The sequence below is a fragment of the Phaseolus vulgaris genome, chromosome 4 (assembly GCF_000499845.2).
Source record: "Phaseolus vulgaris cultivar G19833 chromosome 4, P. vulgaris v2.0, whole genome shotgun sequence".
Classification (NCBI taxonomy): domain Eukaryota; kingdom Viridiplantae; phylum Streptophyta; class Magnoliopsida; order Fabales; family Fabaceae; genus Phaseolus; species Phaseolus vulgaris.
In genome coordinates, this window is record NC_023756.2 from 7,608,881 (window position 1) to 7,625,644 (window position 16,764).

Consider the following 16,764-nt stretch of genomic DNA (forward strand, 5'->3'; position numbering starts at 1 on the left):
TGGGTGTATTTCCTTAAACATAAGAATGAAGCATTTTCCACTTTTAAAGAGTGGAAATTATTGATTGAGAATCAGACTGGCAAGAAGATAAAAAGGTTAAGGACAGACAATGGCCTTGAGTTCTGTTCGAATGAATTCAATGATTTCTGCAAGAAGGAAGGCATTTCCAGACACTTCACCATCCCAAGTACTCCACAACAGAACGGGGTTGCAGAAAGAATGAATAGAACTATCCTGGAGAGAGTTCGTTGCATGTTCTCTCATTCTGGTTTGAGCAAATCTTTTTGGGCTGAAGCGGCTTCAACGGCATGTTATCTGATAAACCGCTCTCCTAACAGATCAATTGATTGCAACATTCCAGAAGAAGTTTGGTCAGGTAACCTTGTTGATTATTCTAATCTTAAAATATTTGGTTGCCCTGCTTATTCTCATGTAAACGAGGGAAAATTAGAACCTCGTGCTAAGAAGTGCATTTTCTTGGGTTATGGCTCAGGGGTTAAAGGCTATCGTTTATATGACCCAGAATCTCATAAAGTAATTCACAGTCGGAATGTGACCTTTAATGAAAATGCTATGCTCTCTTCTGCAAAAGATACTGTTATTTCCTCAATTGATACAGGTGACCAGGAAGATGCTCGAGAGAAGGTGGAGTTTGAGATTAAAACACCCGCTCATGAGGAAGACGTTCCCAATTCCTCTAGTACTCAAGGTGATCAAGTCATTGTTACTGATGGTACAAATGAACATTTGAATCCACATGAGCAATGTCCACCTAAACGACGAGGATTACCACAGCCATGGTCTATGGCTCAAGAACTTCCACAACAGAGACCAAGAAAACCGACTCAAAGATTAATTGCAGAATCAGCCAACATTGCTTATGCTTTAACTATTTCACAAGAGATGGGTGAAGAAGGTGAACCCAAGAATTACTCTGAAGCTATCTCTGGTGACGACTCAACAAAGTGGATTGCTGCTATGCAAGAAGAAGTTGAGAGTCTTCTCAAAAACGAAACATGGGAATTGGTGAAGTTACCAGAAGGAAAACGAGTCATTAGTTGCAAGTGGATCTTTAAGAGAAAAGAAGGGATCCCTGGTGTTGAGAGTACAAGGAATAAAGCAAGATTTGTTGTAAGAGGTTTTGATCAAGAGAAAGGTATTGACTTTAATGAAGTTTTTTCTCCTGTTGTTCGTCATACTTCAATACGTATATTACTTGCTTTAGTTGCCTTGTATGATTTGGAGCTGGAACAGTTAGATGTGAAAACTGCTTTTCTTCATGGTAATCTTGAGGAAGAGATTTACATCCAGCAGCCTGAGGGCTTCGTTGTTCCTGGAAAGGAGGACCATGTATGTCGTTTGAAGAAATCTCTATACGGCTTGAAGCAATCACCAAGACAATGGTATAAGAGGTTTGATTCTTTCATGATTGGACATGGATACTCCAGAAGTAGCTATGATAACTGTGTTTATTTTCAAAAGACATCTGATGGGTCTTTTGTATACTTGTTGCTATATGTTGACGACATGTTGATTGCTGCAAGAGATAAATTTTTAGTTAACAAGTTAAAGGCTCAGCTTAGCAGTGAATTTGATATGAAGGACTTAGGTCCTGCCAAGAAAATTTTGGGAATGGAGATCAACAGAGATCGTCAAGCTGGAAAACTTTTTCTATCACAAAAGAAGTATGTTCTTAAGATGCTTGACAAATTTGGAATGCGAGATTGCAAAGCTGTTAATACTCCAATTGCCGCCCACTTCAAGTTGTCATCAGATCAGTGTCCAAAATCAGACGAGGACAAAAGACGCATGTCACATGTCCCGTATTCAAATGCAATTGGAAGTCTCATGTATGCAATGGTATGTACTAGACCTGATTTAGCTTATGCTGTTAGCATTGTTAGCAGGTTCATGCATAATCCAGGCAAGGCACACTGGGAAGCCGTTAAATGGATACTTCGTTATCTGAAAGGTTATCCAGATCTTGGTTTGGTATTTGATCAACATAGAGCCGATCCCGGAGGAGCAGTTGGCTATGTTGATGCTGACTATGGTGGTGATTTAGATCGGAGAAGGTCACTTTCAGCTTACATCTTTACCCTATGTGGGTCTGCTATCAGTTGGTATTCTTCACTTCAAGCAATTGCGGTTTTGTCCACCACTGAAGCAGAATATATTGCTGCTACAGAAGGTATGAAAGAGGCTATATGGCTTCGAGGCTTGGTAAGTGAACTTGGTCTTCAACAAGATGTTCTTGTTATATTTTGTGATAGTCAGAGTGTTGTCCACTTGACCAGGAACAGTAAGTATCACTCAAGGACCAAGCACATTGAAATCAAACACCATTCTATCCGAGACATTGTTGATACAGGAGATATAATTGTTGAAAAAATTCATACGACCGAAAATCCTGCAGACATGTTGACCAAGCCACTTCCATCGGCTAAGTTCGATCATTGCCTGAACTTAGCTGGTATTATCCATACTTAATCAAGGCTTCATGGCGAGAGAGTGTTCCAGTCAAAGGCAAGTCAAGGTGGAGATTTGTGGGTTTATGACTCACCTTTACCGTTATCTTGGCATAAATGGGAGGTTAATTGCCACAATCAATTGCAATCAATGGGAGGTTAATTACCATTAATTGTATTTATTATTGTTGTCTCCTAGAACCACTATATATAGTGGCTTCCTTCAAGCAATGTAACACACTACAAACAAGCAACTCACACTTGCTTCCTCTCTCTTCTCATATACTCTCTATTTTTGTTCTTGGGTGTAAGTGTTTAACCCATATAGAGAGGATTTGTTTTAGGACTCTTTATCTATTAGTTGGAGAGGAATTCATTGTACTCCCAGTATCATTATAGTGAAAGTTTTGGCTCTCTCGCCGGTGGTTTTTTACCTCTATTTAAAGGGGTTTTCCACCTAAAAATTCTGGTATCATTCTCACTTTACTTGTTACTTTAATTTCTCATAATCTTTGGTTGAAATTATCACGCTTCCGCACACGATATCCCTACATCACTTTTTTTCAGTTGTGCTTTGAAGGATCTACAATTATCATATTTGTTTATAACCAAAATATTATGGAGAATCATCAATAACTATAGTAAAAAAGGATTCATAATAACTAATAAGGTGAGACGGATAAAAAATATAATCTTTTAATATTAATGATAAATAATATATTTGATTAAATGTAATTATACTCAATATTATAATTTTATTTTTATTGGTATGAATTTAATGTTTTTTGTGTTCTAAATTAAGTCTTCAATACTTTGTAATTCCAATCATTACTTATTGTTTCACTCTTTGACAAAGAACAAAGCATGTGTCTATCATTCTTTGCACGCATGTGCTATGTTTAAATTATAGGTAGATTCTTTATTGACATTCATGTTATGTCTAAGTTATTTTAATAGAGAATTTAAAAAATTGTAAGTTAAAATTATTTATACTTTAAAATGAATATAATAGTATATATATATGTATATATATTTCTAATTTAAATTATAAGAATGTAACGATTTAAAATAATGATATTAATGAAATGTGAGAAAATATCATTTTTTATAGTTTTGTTATTTTGATATAAATTACACTAACACGATCTAAATTAAAATTTGATTGTGTAATTTAACAAAATTAATAAAACTCATTTGCTAACTTTGTTTAATTAGCTAAAGACTTGAGATTATAAATAGAGATCATTTAGCTTATTCATTCTTCATAAATATTCATTCATAATGAATAACTTTACTTTTATCTTTTTAGTATTTTTCCTATTCCATGGTTCTACTAAAGGATTTGATTACTGGAAGATAACACAAACTTGGCCACTAGACTTCTGTCACGAAAGTCCTTGCATACCTGGAAAAGAAAACCTAATGAAGTTCACATTCATGGTCTATGGCCATCCACCAACTCCATCCCACAACCAGGAAACTGTAGAAATCAGACATTACCTCATGTGAGGTTTGTTTTTAAATTTTTTAATATAATAGTATTTTGATATGATATTGGAGAGATCATACTTTCTATTATTTATTTTGTTAGATGGGAGGAATAGAAAGTCAACTCAAACAAGATTGGCCAAATTATCTTAATACGAATGACTCAAAATTTTGGTCTTCCGAGTGGGAGAAGCATGGAACTTGCTCTTATATGATGTCATTTGATTTCTTCATGTTGGCATTAGATATTTATGCAATAAATGATCTTCAAGCAATTCTTAACAATGCAGGTATATTAAGTGGTGGCAGCTATAATAGAAATCGTATCATCTCGACCATAAGCAAATTTGTGGGTGTTAAACCAGAAGTAATGTGTTCAAAATATCACCTAAGCATGTAATTGAAATAAGATTATGTTTGAACACAAACCATATCCTCCAGTACATCAACAATCCTTCACAATGCTCCGCATGTGGTAAAGGTCAGTCTATAAACTTTCTGTAATAATATACAATATAACTAATTGATGAATAAAGATTAAATAATTCTATACAAATATACACAATTATACTTTGTATTTTGTTTTCTCGTGTGATTAGGTTTGCTGCTGACTAAACTGGGATCAACAGGGTAATCCTTATATTATGTTGTACGTGACTAATAAAAATTTCAATTGTGTTGCAATATGTGGTTATTTCAAGTTGTAAAATTTGGTTATTACATCATAAAAATCTATTTTGATGTTGTATTTGACTAATTATTGAATGTTACTATGGAATTAAGAATTGGATTGGATGTAACATGCTTTCATACTTATTATTGGTTAATTTTCTTTCTTATAGTGTATTAATACTATATAAGCGTTGATTATTTTAGTGTATATTTAACATAAATTAAGTTAAAATTAGTGTTAAAGTATACATATAGTTTACTATAAAAAATAATTTAAATATTTTACCTTCTCCCAACTTTTGTTAATGTTAAACTTTATAATGGTAGTTATACATTGCATAACATTGTAGTCACACTCATACTCTTCTAGTTGTTTATTACACTACAAATCAATATTAAAAGTTAATATTTGATATTTTGATAAACAATGAAGAAAGAAAGACAAAATATCTACAAGTACTTAGTTAAAACATAATAAATAATTTAATATAATAAAGTAAATATGATATAGGTGGAAGAGACTTACATCATAAAAAACTGAATGATGGATATATTCAGCTCCTGATTTTATGTTGAAAGCTCTAACACATTCGTTATCTATATGTATAGAGGGATGTCACTATTTCTTCCAAAAATAGTGTCATCCCACGAAACTTCCATTAGGTTTGTACCTATAGCTGTAGCAACCTCTAATAAGATGATTTCATAAATAAATAGATATAACATTCATCAATCGAGAAAATATATCAAAATATTGATAAAAATATAACAAAATATATCAAGTAAACACATTAAAATTAAAATTCAGACATAAAATATGAGTTAAAAAAGTATGAGAAAAGAATGAATATAAGATGAATAGTACTTTGAAGTACTACAAATTAAAACATAATATATTGGTAAAAAATCATTTCCATATTAGACTATATTCTTTAAAAATTACATATGCTCCTCTTTATGTCCATAATTTATTGACACACTTCATTAATCAAAACCTACAATATAAACATATAAAATAGTTTTTTACACTAGTGTGCTAACATAGATTTCCATAATTGATCGATTCTAATTCAAATGTCTTCAATAAATAATCAATTTTCTTATGAACAAGCCTTTAGCAAAAACAATTCTCAAAAGCACAAGAGCAACTAAAAACCGGACATTTCAATAGTCAATTTCAATTTCCCAATTTAAAGGGATATAAGAATAAATTGCATAACCATATTCTCGACCACATGCATTTTAGATACTGCTACAAAATATATGACTAATCAATAATTCAATAATTATAGACAACATTTTATATATATTATAGAAGTTACAGTAAAATCAATTAATTCTTATTCTTAGCTAAGTGAATTCTTTCAATCCTAGGAACCAGAATCACAACACTAATAACTCCAATTCAAACTACGCGAAATACAAAACTAAACTAAAATATTAATATTTTAAGCGAATTTCTTTTACTTTTTAACTTAAAATATTAATATATGTTATTATATTATCACAATAGTTGTTTAATTGTTGTAATTTCTCTTTGGGTGAGTGTTAAATATATTTTTCTAATAAATTATATTTTAAAATTAAAGGTGATGATTTATAAAATAAGGCAGTACAAATGAGGGGCATTAATTTCTTTGAAAGTACAATGAAGAGAAAGGAATAACAAAAAAAGGTTACAATAATTTATATAATAAATTATTAAATGATATGATCATAAATGAAAAGGGAAAGATAAGAAAAGAAAAAGTGAAATAGATGTATGATGTAAAAAAGGGTAAATATTAATCCCTCTTTTCCAATATAAGAAGAGCAGAAGTGGGATAGAGGCACCCTAAACAAGAGTTCAAGATAAATGGGTATGATGACATTCTCCATAACTTCTTCTATCATCATTCCTTCTCTGCACTTTCTTGAAGGAACCCACCAATGCCCTTAGAAAGGCAAACAAGCTTTGTATAGCATTCCTCCACCACTATTTCTTATTCAACTATTTTCAGTGTTAATCTATTCAACAAATAACAAATGGAACATATAACATTTCATCATCGTACTCTGTTTTCATACGTATAGTGATGGCTTTTTATGGTAATTCTATTGTTAGAAGTAATAATTTGTTCCTTAGAACGAATATCGAATCCACAGAAAATAGTTGAGAAAATAGTTGAATAATTAAGTAAAAGATTCACTAAATATAAAACAAAATAATAAAGTTTGTTGAGATTTATTATGGCAATGATTAACAAGAAAACAAGTCAAAGAGTTGTTGCTTCAATTGGAAAATATAGGGATTGAGTTTCATCTAACTCACTCTTTTGTATTTTGATTAGCATGACAATATTGTGTCCTTTGATTGATAATGATGTCAATATAAAAATCATTTATATCGATTTTTCGCATATTTATAAAAACAAATTATCCTTAAGATCAGACGTTAATAGCAATTAACATTTCAAATATATTCCTAGTATTTAAAAAAATGTTAAGTATTATCATTTAGGTCAGCACCTTAGAAGTACTTTCCAGTCAAATTTAAGATTTTAGATCATGGTAAACTAAGCATTACAAACAAAACAATAATACCAATCATCAATCAAGAACCAAATATTATATTTAGATATCACCTCAATACATAAAAGTTTGAATAGATTATTCTCAATTCCAAAAGGTAGAATTAGTCACACATGATGATTGTTACAAGTAGGGAGAGCAATAAAAGAAGATCTAAGATGCTTATCCTTTACGGCTACCTCCTCTAATGTTTCTCACACCTCCTATTCTCCCAATTGGGTTACAATTTACCCAATGATGTTTTTCTCTCAATCTTGCACCTAGGGTTGTGCCTCAAGTCTCCTATTTAACCTATTTGGCTTGGGTTATGTGTAGCGTATCTAAATTTTTTATTAGGGTAGTTTCTAGGGTTCATTTTCACCCTTTTTTGGGCAAATTCTTCTTGCATCTCCACTGGTTCTTTCTGCACCTTCATAATATATTTTAAATATCAAATGTATCATTTTTTTTAAATGAATGTCAGATTGACTAATTTGAAACTTCAAACAGAATTCAGGATTGTGTATGGAATTGTACAATCCAAATTGTAAACTTAAAACACAAACCTGATTGTACAATTCGATACACAATTCTTGATTTGGTTTGAGGTTCCAGATTGGCCAATCCAATATTATCTAAAAAAGTATTCATTCCGTCACTCAATATTGACAAAGGTTCTTCGCATATATTGAAATGAGATGTTGTTATAGCCACAAGCCAAAAACAAACACTTTACACGTCAAACAATGTGAAACATGGATCAAAACTCGTTGAGAGAAAAATGATTCAAACTTGATTACTTGGAATACATGGTTAACCTCACATTCATTTCCTTCACAACTTTATTAATGGGTACATAAAAAATCTTCTTTATCTCCTCAAAATCCAAAGCATATGGCTTTTTCTACTAGCACTAGACACTAACATCTGCTCAATATTTTGCACCTCCTCTTTCTTCATACAAATCGCACAATATTTTCTTCACACAATCCGAAACCTCAAATTAAATATGAGATTGTGCACCGAATTGTACAATCCGATTTGTGTTTTAAATTTACAAACCAGATTGTACAATCCGATACGCAATACCAAATCTAGTTTTAGGTTCCGTATTGGTCAATCTAGTATTCATTTAAAAAAGAAGGGTATATTGATATTTAAAAATTATATGGAAGTGTAGAGAGAATTTGCATTTTTTTTTATCATATGATCATGTTTTTTTAAAAGCATGGGCCCATTTAAATGACCCAGAATTTTTATTATTTGCAACACGCTTTTTATACGCACAATCAGCTTTTTGGAAAAGCTTGAGTCCATTCAAATGACTCAACATTTTTATTATTTGCAGCACATTTTTTTTCTATATATGCACCCTCAGCTTTGAAAAGCATGACCTCATTCATTCGGCTAGACATTTTTATAATTTGCAACACATTTTTTCTATATATGTACCCGCAATTTTCTGAAAAAGCTGAACCCATTTGTTTAGCCTAGATTTTTAGACTGTTTGTTCCTGCACCTCCATACCTTCTCTCACCTCCATAAGTTTTCAAATTTCTAAAAATACCCCTTTACATTATTTCGGATCACGTAATTCGAAAGTCATTTTTCAAATAATTAGCTACCGGATTACATAATCCGGAAGCTATTTTTCAGATGCATGATTATTCTCTGGATTACATAATCCGGAAGTCTTATTTAACTTTTGGTTTATGTAATCCGGAAGTCGTTTTTCAAATGAGTTTCCAAATTACATAATCCGAAAACTACTCTATGGGATGATACAAGAAGGACAAAAATGTATTTTTATTTTGAGTATGGAGGTGACAGAATAAGATATGGAGAATAAGATATGGAGGTACAAGAAACCGTCAGATTTTTATTATCTGTCACTGCATTTTTATTTTATTGGGCAGTTCGTTCGGCCCACTGTTTCGTTATTTGTCACATTTTTGTTTTTTTACATATACGACATGGTTTGACCAATGAGTGAGTAAATAATGTATTTTATGTGAAAATTGTAGGGAGTAAATAAATGTTTTAAAGCGTTAAATTTAAAAATCATATTAATAATAAGAACCAATTTGTAGTAATAATAAAAATATTGACAATAATGCCTAAATCAGTATAATATACATATCATATAACTAGGTAATTAAAATAATGAAAAATTATTTGATTATTTATTTATAAGTAAATAAATAAATTATTTTTAAATTATTAAAAAGTAAAATTGTCTAACTAAAATAAATATAAATAATTATTTTGATAATTTACATTATATTTATAAATTTATTATATATAATTATGTTTTGATGACAATATATAATATAAGGAGATGCATGTTTAAGATTTGTGTGTCTTTGTGTTTTTGTATTTATTAAAATAATTATATGTATAATAATATATGTAAATGAGGCACGATGAAAAAGATATGTTTTCACTAATTTAATTATAAAGAAAATATAAAAAAATTAAAATTTGATATAAAAACAAAGGCATAAATTAGAAAGACATGAATTAAAATAAATAAAATTACAGTAAAAATAAAGGATAATTCAAATAAAATAAAAAGATGTTAGATATTATTTATTACCATTTTCCATTCAATTTACACAATTAATTTAACGATCCATGAATTTAAGAATATTTTGAATTAGTATAAAATGATTGATTTTTATAATTAAAATAATAAAAAACATTTATCCATTTATATTAACCACAAGTAAACAATATTAAAAAAATAAGATAATAACTAAATTACCTAATTAACACAAAAATTAAACTAAAAAATCAATTCACAAATATAAGTTATTTTGATACTAGACATACTAAACAAATTTAACACCAACTCAATTATGAAAAACATGAAACTTAAACCTTTAATTTCTAATATAATAACACTTATGATAATTATTTTAAATTATTAAATCATCACACATTTTTATTTTATCAAATCAATTAAATTAAATTTTCATTTTTTTTCTTTCACTTTCTAATTGAAACAAAATATTAAAAAAAATTAGTTATGAAAACACCAGCTGTCTCTTTGTGCATTTTTGTTTCCCTGTAAACCAAATTCTCATCTCTTTTTCATGGTCTTATCCTTCTCCACTGCATTCACAACACTAACCAAAATATCTCTTTAACTCAACATCTTCAACAAACACTTCTTCTTGCACCCAATTTCGTAAAACCCTAATCCCATGGAACTCTCGCGCCTCTTTGTTTCCGACACCTGCTTCTTCTCCCCTCCGATTCGCTATTCCCCTTCGCCGGCGGCGCTATCCACCTTTTTCGCCGTAAACCTACGCATTAACCGCCGGAGGAGGAGGACCTTTTACTCCGCCTCCAACAACGACACCTTAATCGCCGGCGGCGGTCCTGCGGTTGCCGGCGCCGGAGAGAAGCACGAGGAGGACCTTAAATCTTGGATGCACAAACACGGTCTCCCGCCGTGCAAGGTTGTTCTCAAAGATAAACCTTGCCACAATGATCCCCATAAGCCTATACATTACGTTGCAGCGAGTCAAGATCTTCAGGTTCATTCACCCCTCAAAAATATTATTATTGTTGTTATTGTGTGTGTGATTGTTTCATGAACAAAAGACACTGATACCCCTGTTTCTTCGAAATTTACACTCTTTTTAACTTTACATTAACCTCCTTCGCATAGAATATAATGTGTTCTGGGTGAGCAGGGAGTGTTCTTGTAATGTATTTCAAACATTAAAGGGTCTGTTATAGGAATAGCAAGGTAGGAGAATGTGTGAATTTGGGGAAAGCCACAGTAGTGTTGATGTAATTTGGTCTTTCTTTGATGGGGGTTTTGTGATGATTTACTTGGGGTTGTCTTTCTCTCGTTGCAGGTTGGCGATGTTGCATTCTCCGTTCCTAATTCCTTGGTTGTTACGCTGGAGAGGGTATTGGGAAATGAGACTGTTGGTAATTGTGCAATGTTTTTATTCTTTGGTCTTGGCTTTGTCTTGCGCCTATTCCCATAATTATACAATGCAATTGCATGTGTTTCGATTTTTTTAAATTTTATTTACTAATTTGCTAACAAGTGATGGAAATTAGAATATCTGCAAAAAGGGAAAACATCTTGGCCTTGTTTGTTTATTGCTTTTAAAAGCACTTTTTTGTATCTTCTAAATTTTTTTGTTTAATCCTTAGGAAGCTTATTTGTAAGTGTTTGTCGCTTGAGTGTATTTTTGCTTTATGGAAGTTTGTTCCTTAATTATTTGAACAGAACATTTGAATGAACCAAAAGAAGAGGATGAGAAAACATCACCCAACTGTTTTTCTTTTTAGTTTTTAAGAATTTTCAAAATTTAGTAGAATTTGCATGAGAAATTAATCATCAGATACTAAGATGTGTGGATGGATTTTTGCTTTTTACTTCTTACAGGTCACAGTCATTCTTAATTTGAACACTCTAGATCTTAGAAAAACGAAGTTGATGATCCTTCCGAAGTGTTTAATTGTTTTGAACTCTATGCTTACCATTGGTTGTTATTGAAAATGTAGAAAATAGACCAAATCGAAAATGATTATCACGTATAAGAACACAAAATATAGTATTTATTGATAATTTGCGTGTATAAGCTCTCAATTTATATTTAGTATTTAAACTTTACTATGTTAAAATTTTCTTTTTGGATTAATTTTGATAACATAATATTGAATATTAGCCTTTTTTTGGGACATTGATTAGCAATATTCACTTTTTGCAGCTAGCAAAGATAAGGGCAATGGTTGGTTTTTAGTATGTCATGGCTTATATGGTGTTAACTTCATTGATATAGAGGACTATTCACAAGCTTAAATTATTTTATTAGATTAGTGATAGGTATTTTTGGTGGCAGAATGGCATGCTCCTTTTGTTAATCATTTTTTGTGTTAACAAGACATTGGAAATTGTTTGGAGTAGGTATGGTCACTTTGGGCAACAAAATATGTATAGTCATGGAAATGAATCTGGAAAACACCTAAAAGTGAATTATTTTGCACAGTGGGAAAGACAGTTTATGTTCTTTGTACTACTTGTTGCTATTGATTTGTGTATCAGTGTTGTCCAGGTGTAATTAAAACAAGGTATCAATTGATTTGGGGTGTATTAAATATTTAAATGTTTCAAAATTGGAATTAATACCTTGTGATTTTTATCCTTATTGCAGCTGAGCTATTGACAACAAACAAATTGTCCGAATTGGCGTGCTTGGCATTATATCTGATGTATGAGAAAAAACAGGGGAAGAAGTCTTTCTGGTATCCATACATCAGGGAGCTCGATCGTCAACGAGGTAGGGGCCAGCTGTCAGTGGAATCACCTCTTCTATGGTCAAAATCTGAGCTGGACTACCTGTCAGGAAGTCCAATTAAGGTTAGCCCCTCCCCTCTCTTCTCGTTAATGATGTTACTATTATTCCATATCCATTGTATTGATGAGCAGCAATATTAGGTTAGTTTAATGCTTGATATTTTTCAAATATAACTAACCAGACTAAATTATGATGTCTGTGATTTAGGATGAAGTTATTGAAAGGACAGAAGCAATAAGAAAAGAGTATAACGAACTTGACACAGTTTGGTTCATGGCAGGATCTCTGTTTCAGGTGGTAAAAAGTACACTAGAACAAGTTCAGTTACTGAAATAGTGATTTACATTTTGACATTTAGTTCTTACATTATGTGCTTAAATATAATGCAGCAATATCCGTATGATATTCCCACTGAGGCTTTTTCATTTGAGATTTTCAAACAAGCCTTTGCTGCTATTCAGTCTTGTGTAGTGCATTTACAGGTAAAATTTCCTTGTTATCCATTACATATCTATGCAGGTAAACACCAAATTAAACAGTGGCTGTTTAATCATTTGTTCATGGAATCAAATTACCTAAATCTAAAATGTTGTAATCTTCTATGGTACAATTAAAAAAGTTTTACTTATTTTATCTAATTTGTATATATATTTTAAGTGATTGTTGGATTTTTTTAGATGAAATGATAATTAATAGAAAAATGTACTATTAGTATTGTTACTATGGAATGTGTTTGAGGTTTTGCTAGGCAGGGAAATAATGAGAAAGTGGAAGGTGTATTATAGAAGGAAATTTAAAAATAAGTAGTTAGGATGTTAGCTGTACGGGGGAGAGATTTTGTGCGAAAGTCTATATGTAGTTCATCCATGATAGGGGGTGGGGGTTACGAGAGCCTTTGGTTGTTGTAAACAGGGAATACCCTGTGTGAAAGGAATTATCTTCCTTTGTAAGTGGATGTTAGTGTACAGATTTGTATTTTTGGGCTGGAATAATACTACACAGACTTGGCTTTATGTTCTTGGGTTGGTGTTATCTTTTCACTGACGAGGCATGCATTAGTTTCAGTAAGTATGCATGGATATTATTATAGATCTAATTTCTTTTACACAGTGCAGTAATTTTTGTGCGGTCCTCGGATAGCTGTTGCCATTAAATTTGGTTATTACTTTAATATTTCATGCTAGACTTCTCAATGATTTTTTTTTGGGTAAAATATGTTTTTGTCCTCTCTAAAATATGTAAATTTCATTTTAGTCCCTTTCTAAGTTGTTTAGATAGTGTTTTATTAAAGTAAAAAAGGGGTTTAGAGGGACCTCAAACTGACATTTTCGAGGGAATAAATATGAACATTACTTATTTTAGAGGGACCAAAAATATATTTTACCCCTTTTTTGTGAATATTCACGTTGATAGATTGTGTTTTGCTTCTGCTATTTAATGCGTGCTGGGAGCTCAGTGCTCTTCTTCTGTCTGGACATAAAGATTCCCTTATTTTTTCTGCAACTGGCACAAATTGACTGCTTATCCTTTTTGAAATCAGAAAGTTAGTTTAGCTCGGAGATTTGCTTTAGTTCCCCTGGGACCTCCTTTACTTTCCTACCAAAGCAACTGCAAGGCAATGTTAACTGCTGTTGATGGCGCTGTTGAGCTTGCAGTTGATCGCCCATATAAAGCTGGGGACCCAATTGTTGTCTGGTATGTTACTTCATTTTATTGAATGTAATTGGAATAAGCACATGGTTTGAGGACTTTTTTTGTTCTGTGTAGGAACTAGGTTATAATATTTGCAGTTGGTCATTTTCAGGTGTGGCCCACAACCTAACTCAAAGTTACTTATAAACTATGGTTTTGTTGATGAAAATAATTCCAATGATCGTCTTATAGTTGAGGTATGAGTTGGACTTTTACTTTTGTTTTTTCCAGTATTTTGTTTAAATTCAAATTTAACCTTGTTGATACAACTGTTCCAGGCAGCTTTAGATACTGAAGATCCACAATATCAAGATAAAAGAATTGTAGCTCAAAGGAACGGAAAGTTATCAGTTCAAGTTTTTCGTGTATTGATACTGAACCTACTCTTGTTTAAGGTTATTTAGTGAATTTGATCATTAATTCCTTATTTCAACCTTTGTGCAGGTATATTCTGGGAAGGAAAGAGAAGCTATTTTAGATATGCTTCCTTATCTGCGTTTGGGCTATGTTTCAGATCCTTCTGAGATGCAAACTGTGATCTCCTCTCAAGGTCCAGTTTGTCCTGTAAGTTTGTTTCATCCTTTCCTTTCCTTGTTTGAATTTTAAGAATGTCATTGTCACAGTCGAGTATTTGTCTTATCCATATGCCTCTTTCATATATTGATATTTCATTACATGAGGGTTTGTTCTTGGAAGTTCTGTTATTAATTAGATTATGATTTTATTCCCTTTTCCAAAACAAAATTATTCTTATTTAAATAGAGAGAGGAACTCTTTGATGTGAAAAGTTGATTCTATTTATACATTATAGGTAAGCCCTTGTATGGAACGGGCTGTGTTGGACCAGCTGACAGATTATTTCAAGACTCGGCTGGCTAGGTACCCTACAACGTTGGCTGAAGACGAATCTATGGTACTGTTTTCTATCATTAGAAGTTGACTATAATGTAATGTTAGACTTGTCAACTTTTTCATTGAGAATTTATGTCTTTCATTAGCTGACAGATGGTAATCTGAATCCAAAGAAGCGAGTTGCTACCCAATTTGTTAGGCTGGAAAAAAAAATGCTTCATGCCTGTTTGCATGCAACAACTGATTTCATAAATCAGCTTCCAGATCACAGTATATCTCCCTGCCCGGCTCCCTATGCACCTTTATTAAAATGAAAGGTTAGACTCTTGTTTGAAACAGCATAATCATGTTCTTAGGGTTTGTTTGAATGATCTTTTCTGTAAACATTAATAGGAGAAGAAATCAAGAAGGAAAAAAGAAAAAAAGCTTTTCCATAAACTAAAATTAGCAAATTATTATAGATGTCATCTTAGCTTCTCTAGAAAGTAAATGTTAACTAAAGCATAAGCTAATTTTAGTTTATGGAGAAACTTTTTTCGTTTTTCTTTTTATTTTAGTGTCCTATAACTGCTCATGGGGCAATTTATCCAAATAGACCCATAATGAATTGAAAATTTCTGCAACGAAGTTCCTTAACTTTTGTCATGTACTTTGTAGGAACTGGATGTCTGTACTGTACAAATATATGAATTTGGTGAACCAGGTCAGTAAAAATATATGTTCTTGATGTGGACCCTATTAGAAATCCCGAGTTAAGGGAATATGTAGTTAATCCTCCTCAGCTTTGGTTTAAATGTGAATGTAGATTAGACTTCAAGATTTGATATGATGCTCGTGTTTCTTTAAACTTCTAGCTGTGTGCAAAAAGCATCCTTCGTTATGCAAACCGGTAAATATCTACTGAATTTAAGATGATAATATCTTTGAATTACAAAATAAATAAAGTTAAGAAAGAGTTTACATTGCATAATCCATTTTTTTATATATAAAATGTTGTGCTGGGTTGATTGGTAGTTATATAATTAGGATTTTCTTTTCTCAGATTTCTAACTTGCTTAGTAGATACATATGCATTATGAGTTTCAGGTCCCGTATCTAAAAGAAAATTAGTTCATGAAGTTTGATTTTGGAAAACCATGGTGCATAGAACAAAGTAATTTCTGAATACTATGATGGATTTCGTAGGTCAATACAATCATATATTTGAATCACAGGTCAACCAGCAATGATGCAAGAGTTCTGGATTTAAAAGGTTACGGCGGCTGTGCTTTTACCTCTGAAGATAAAATTTCAATGTGTTTTTTCGTGTCCGTTGAATCAGGCGTTGCTTCACTCCCTAGGTAAGTAAGGAAGCATCATTTGATCAAATTTTTATTTTACCGTCTTAGTGTAGTTACACTGATCATTATATTTGAGTGTTGGAACGACAACTTCTGTAAATGGAAACATGAATCACAATATCTAATTCAATTGTGTACATAGTTCTATTAATTTTTCACGTCAAGCCATCTGATTGTAGTTTACTTAAAAAGTTATATATAACATGTAATATGTTCTTCCTAAAAGTAATTTGGAGCAATAGAACTAACAAATTTTTAAGTGATACTAAGAAATTTACGAAGAGAAGAAAATGTGGAAGAGAAATTTTGTTGAAACCTTCACTAAAATATCCATTGGAAATAATTGAAAGGATCTTTAAAACATTTTGAGGGGATAGG

At 31.7% G+C, this 16,764-nt stretch overlaps 1 protein-coding gene across 5 annotated transcripts; it reads left to right on the forward strand.

Moving 5' to 3' along the window:
* Nucleotides 1–10,217: 10,217 nt before the first annotated feature.
* LOC137837132 (fructose-bisphosphate aldolase-lysine N-methyltransferase, chloroplastic) lies at nucleotides 10,218–16,537 on the forward strand. Of its 5 annotated transcripts, none has more exons than XR_011085367.1 (14): nucleotides 10,222–10,720; nucleotides 11,048–11,123; nucleotides 12,359–12,564; nucleotides 12,710–12,796; nucleotides 12,892–12,984; nucleotides 14,043–14,197; nucleotides 14,307–14,391; nucleotides 14,473–14,559; nucleotides 14,639–14,758; nucleotides 15,006–15,107; nucleotides 15,193–15,363; nucleotides 15,704–15,749; nucleotides 15,852–15,935; nucleotides 16,232–16,537. XR_011085367.1 is itself a non-coding variant. In XM_068646001.1 (13 exons), the coding sequence occupies exons 1-11, from the start codon at nucleotides 10,385–10,387 to the stop codon at nucleotides 15,358–15,360; spliced, it is 1,515 nt and encodes a 504-aa protein (XP_068502102.1). In that variant the 5' UTR covers nucleotides 10,218–10,384; the 3' UTR covers nucleotides 15,361–15,363; nucleotides 15,704–15,749; nucleotides 16,232–16,537. The 5 variants fall into 5 exon arrangements, 3 of the variants coding, with proteins under 3 accessions (XP_068502102.1, XP_068502103.1, XP_068502104.1); XR_011085368.1 differs by having other exon boundaries at nucleotides 16,261–16,537; XM_068646001.1 differs by lacking the exon at nucleotides 15,852–15,935 and having other exon boundaries at nucleotides 10,218–10,720.
* The last annotated feature ends 227 nt before the right edge of the window (nucleotides 16,538–16,764 follow it).

Bases quoted from the DNA above. Each gene is read 5' to 3' on its own strand.
- LOC137837132 (XM_068646001.1), top strand. From the start codon at position 10,385: ATGGAACTCTCGCGCCTCTTTGTTTCCGACACCTGCTTCTTCTCCCCT. The intron at 14,198-14,306 runs GTATGTTACTTC...GGTCATTTTCAG, and splicing joins GGGGACCCAATTGTTGTCTG to GTGTGGCCCACAACCTAACT. The intron at 15,108-15,192 runs GTACTGTTTTCT...GTCTTTCATTAG, and splicing joins TGGCTGAAGACGAATCTATG to CTGACAGATGGTAATCTGAA.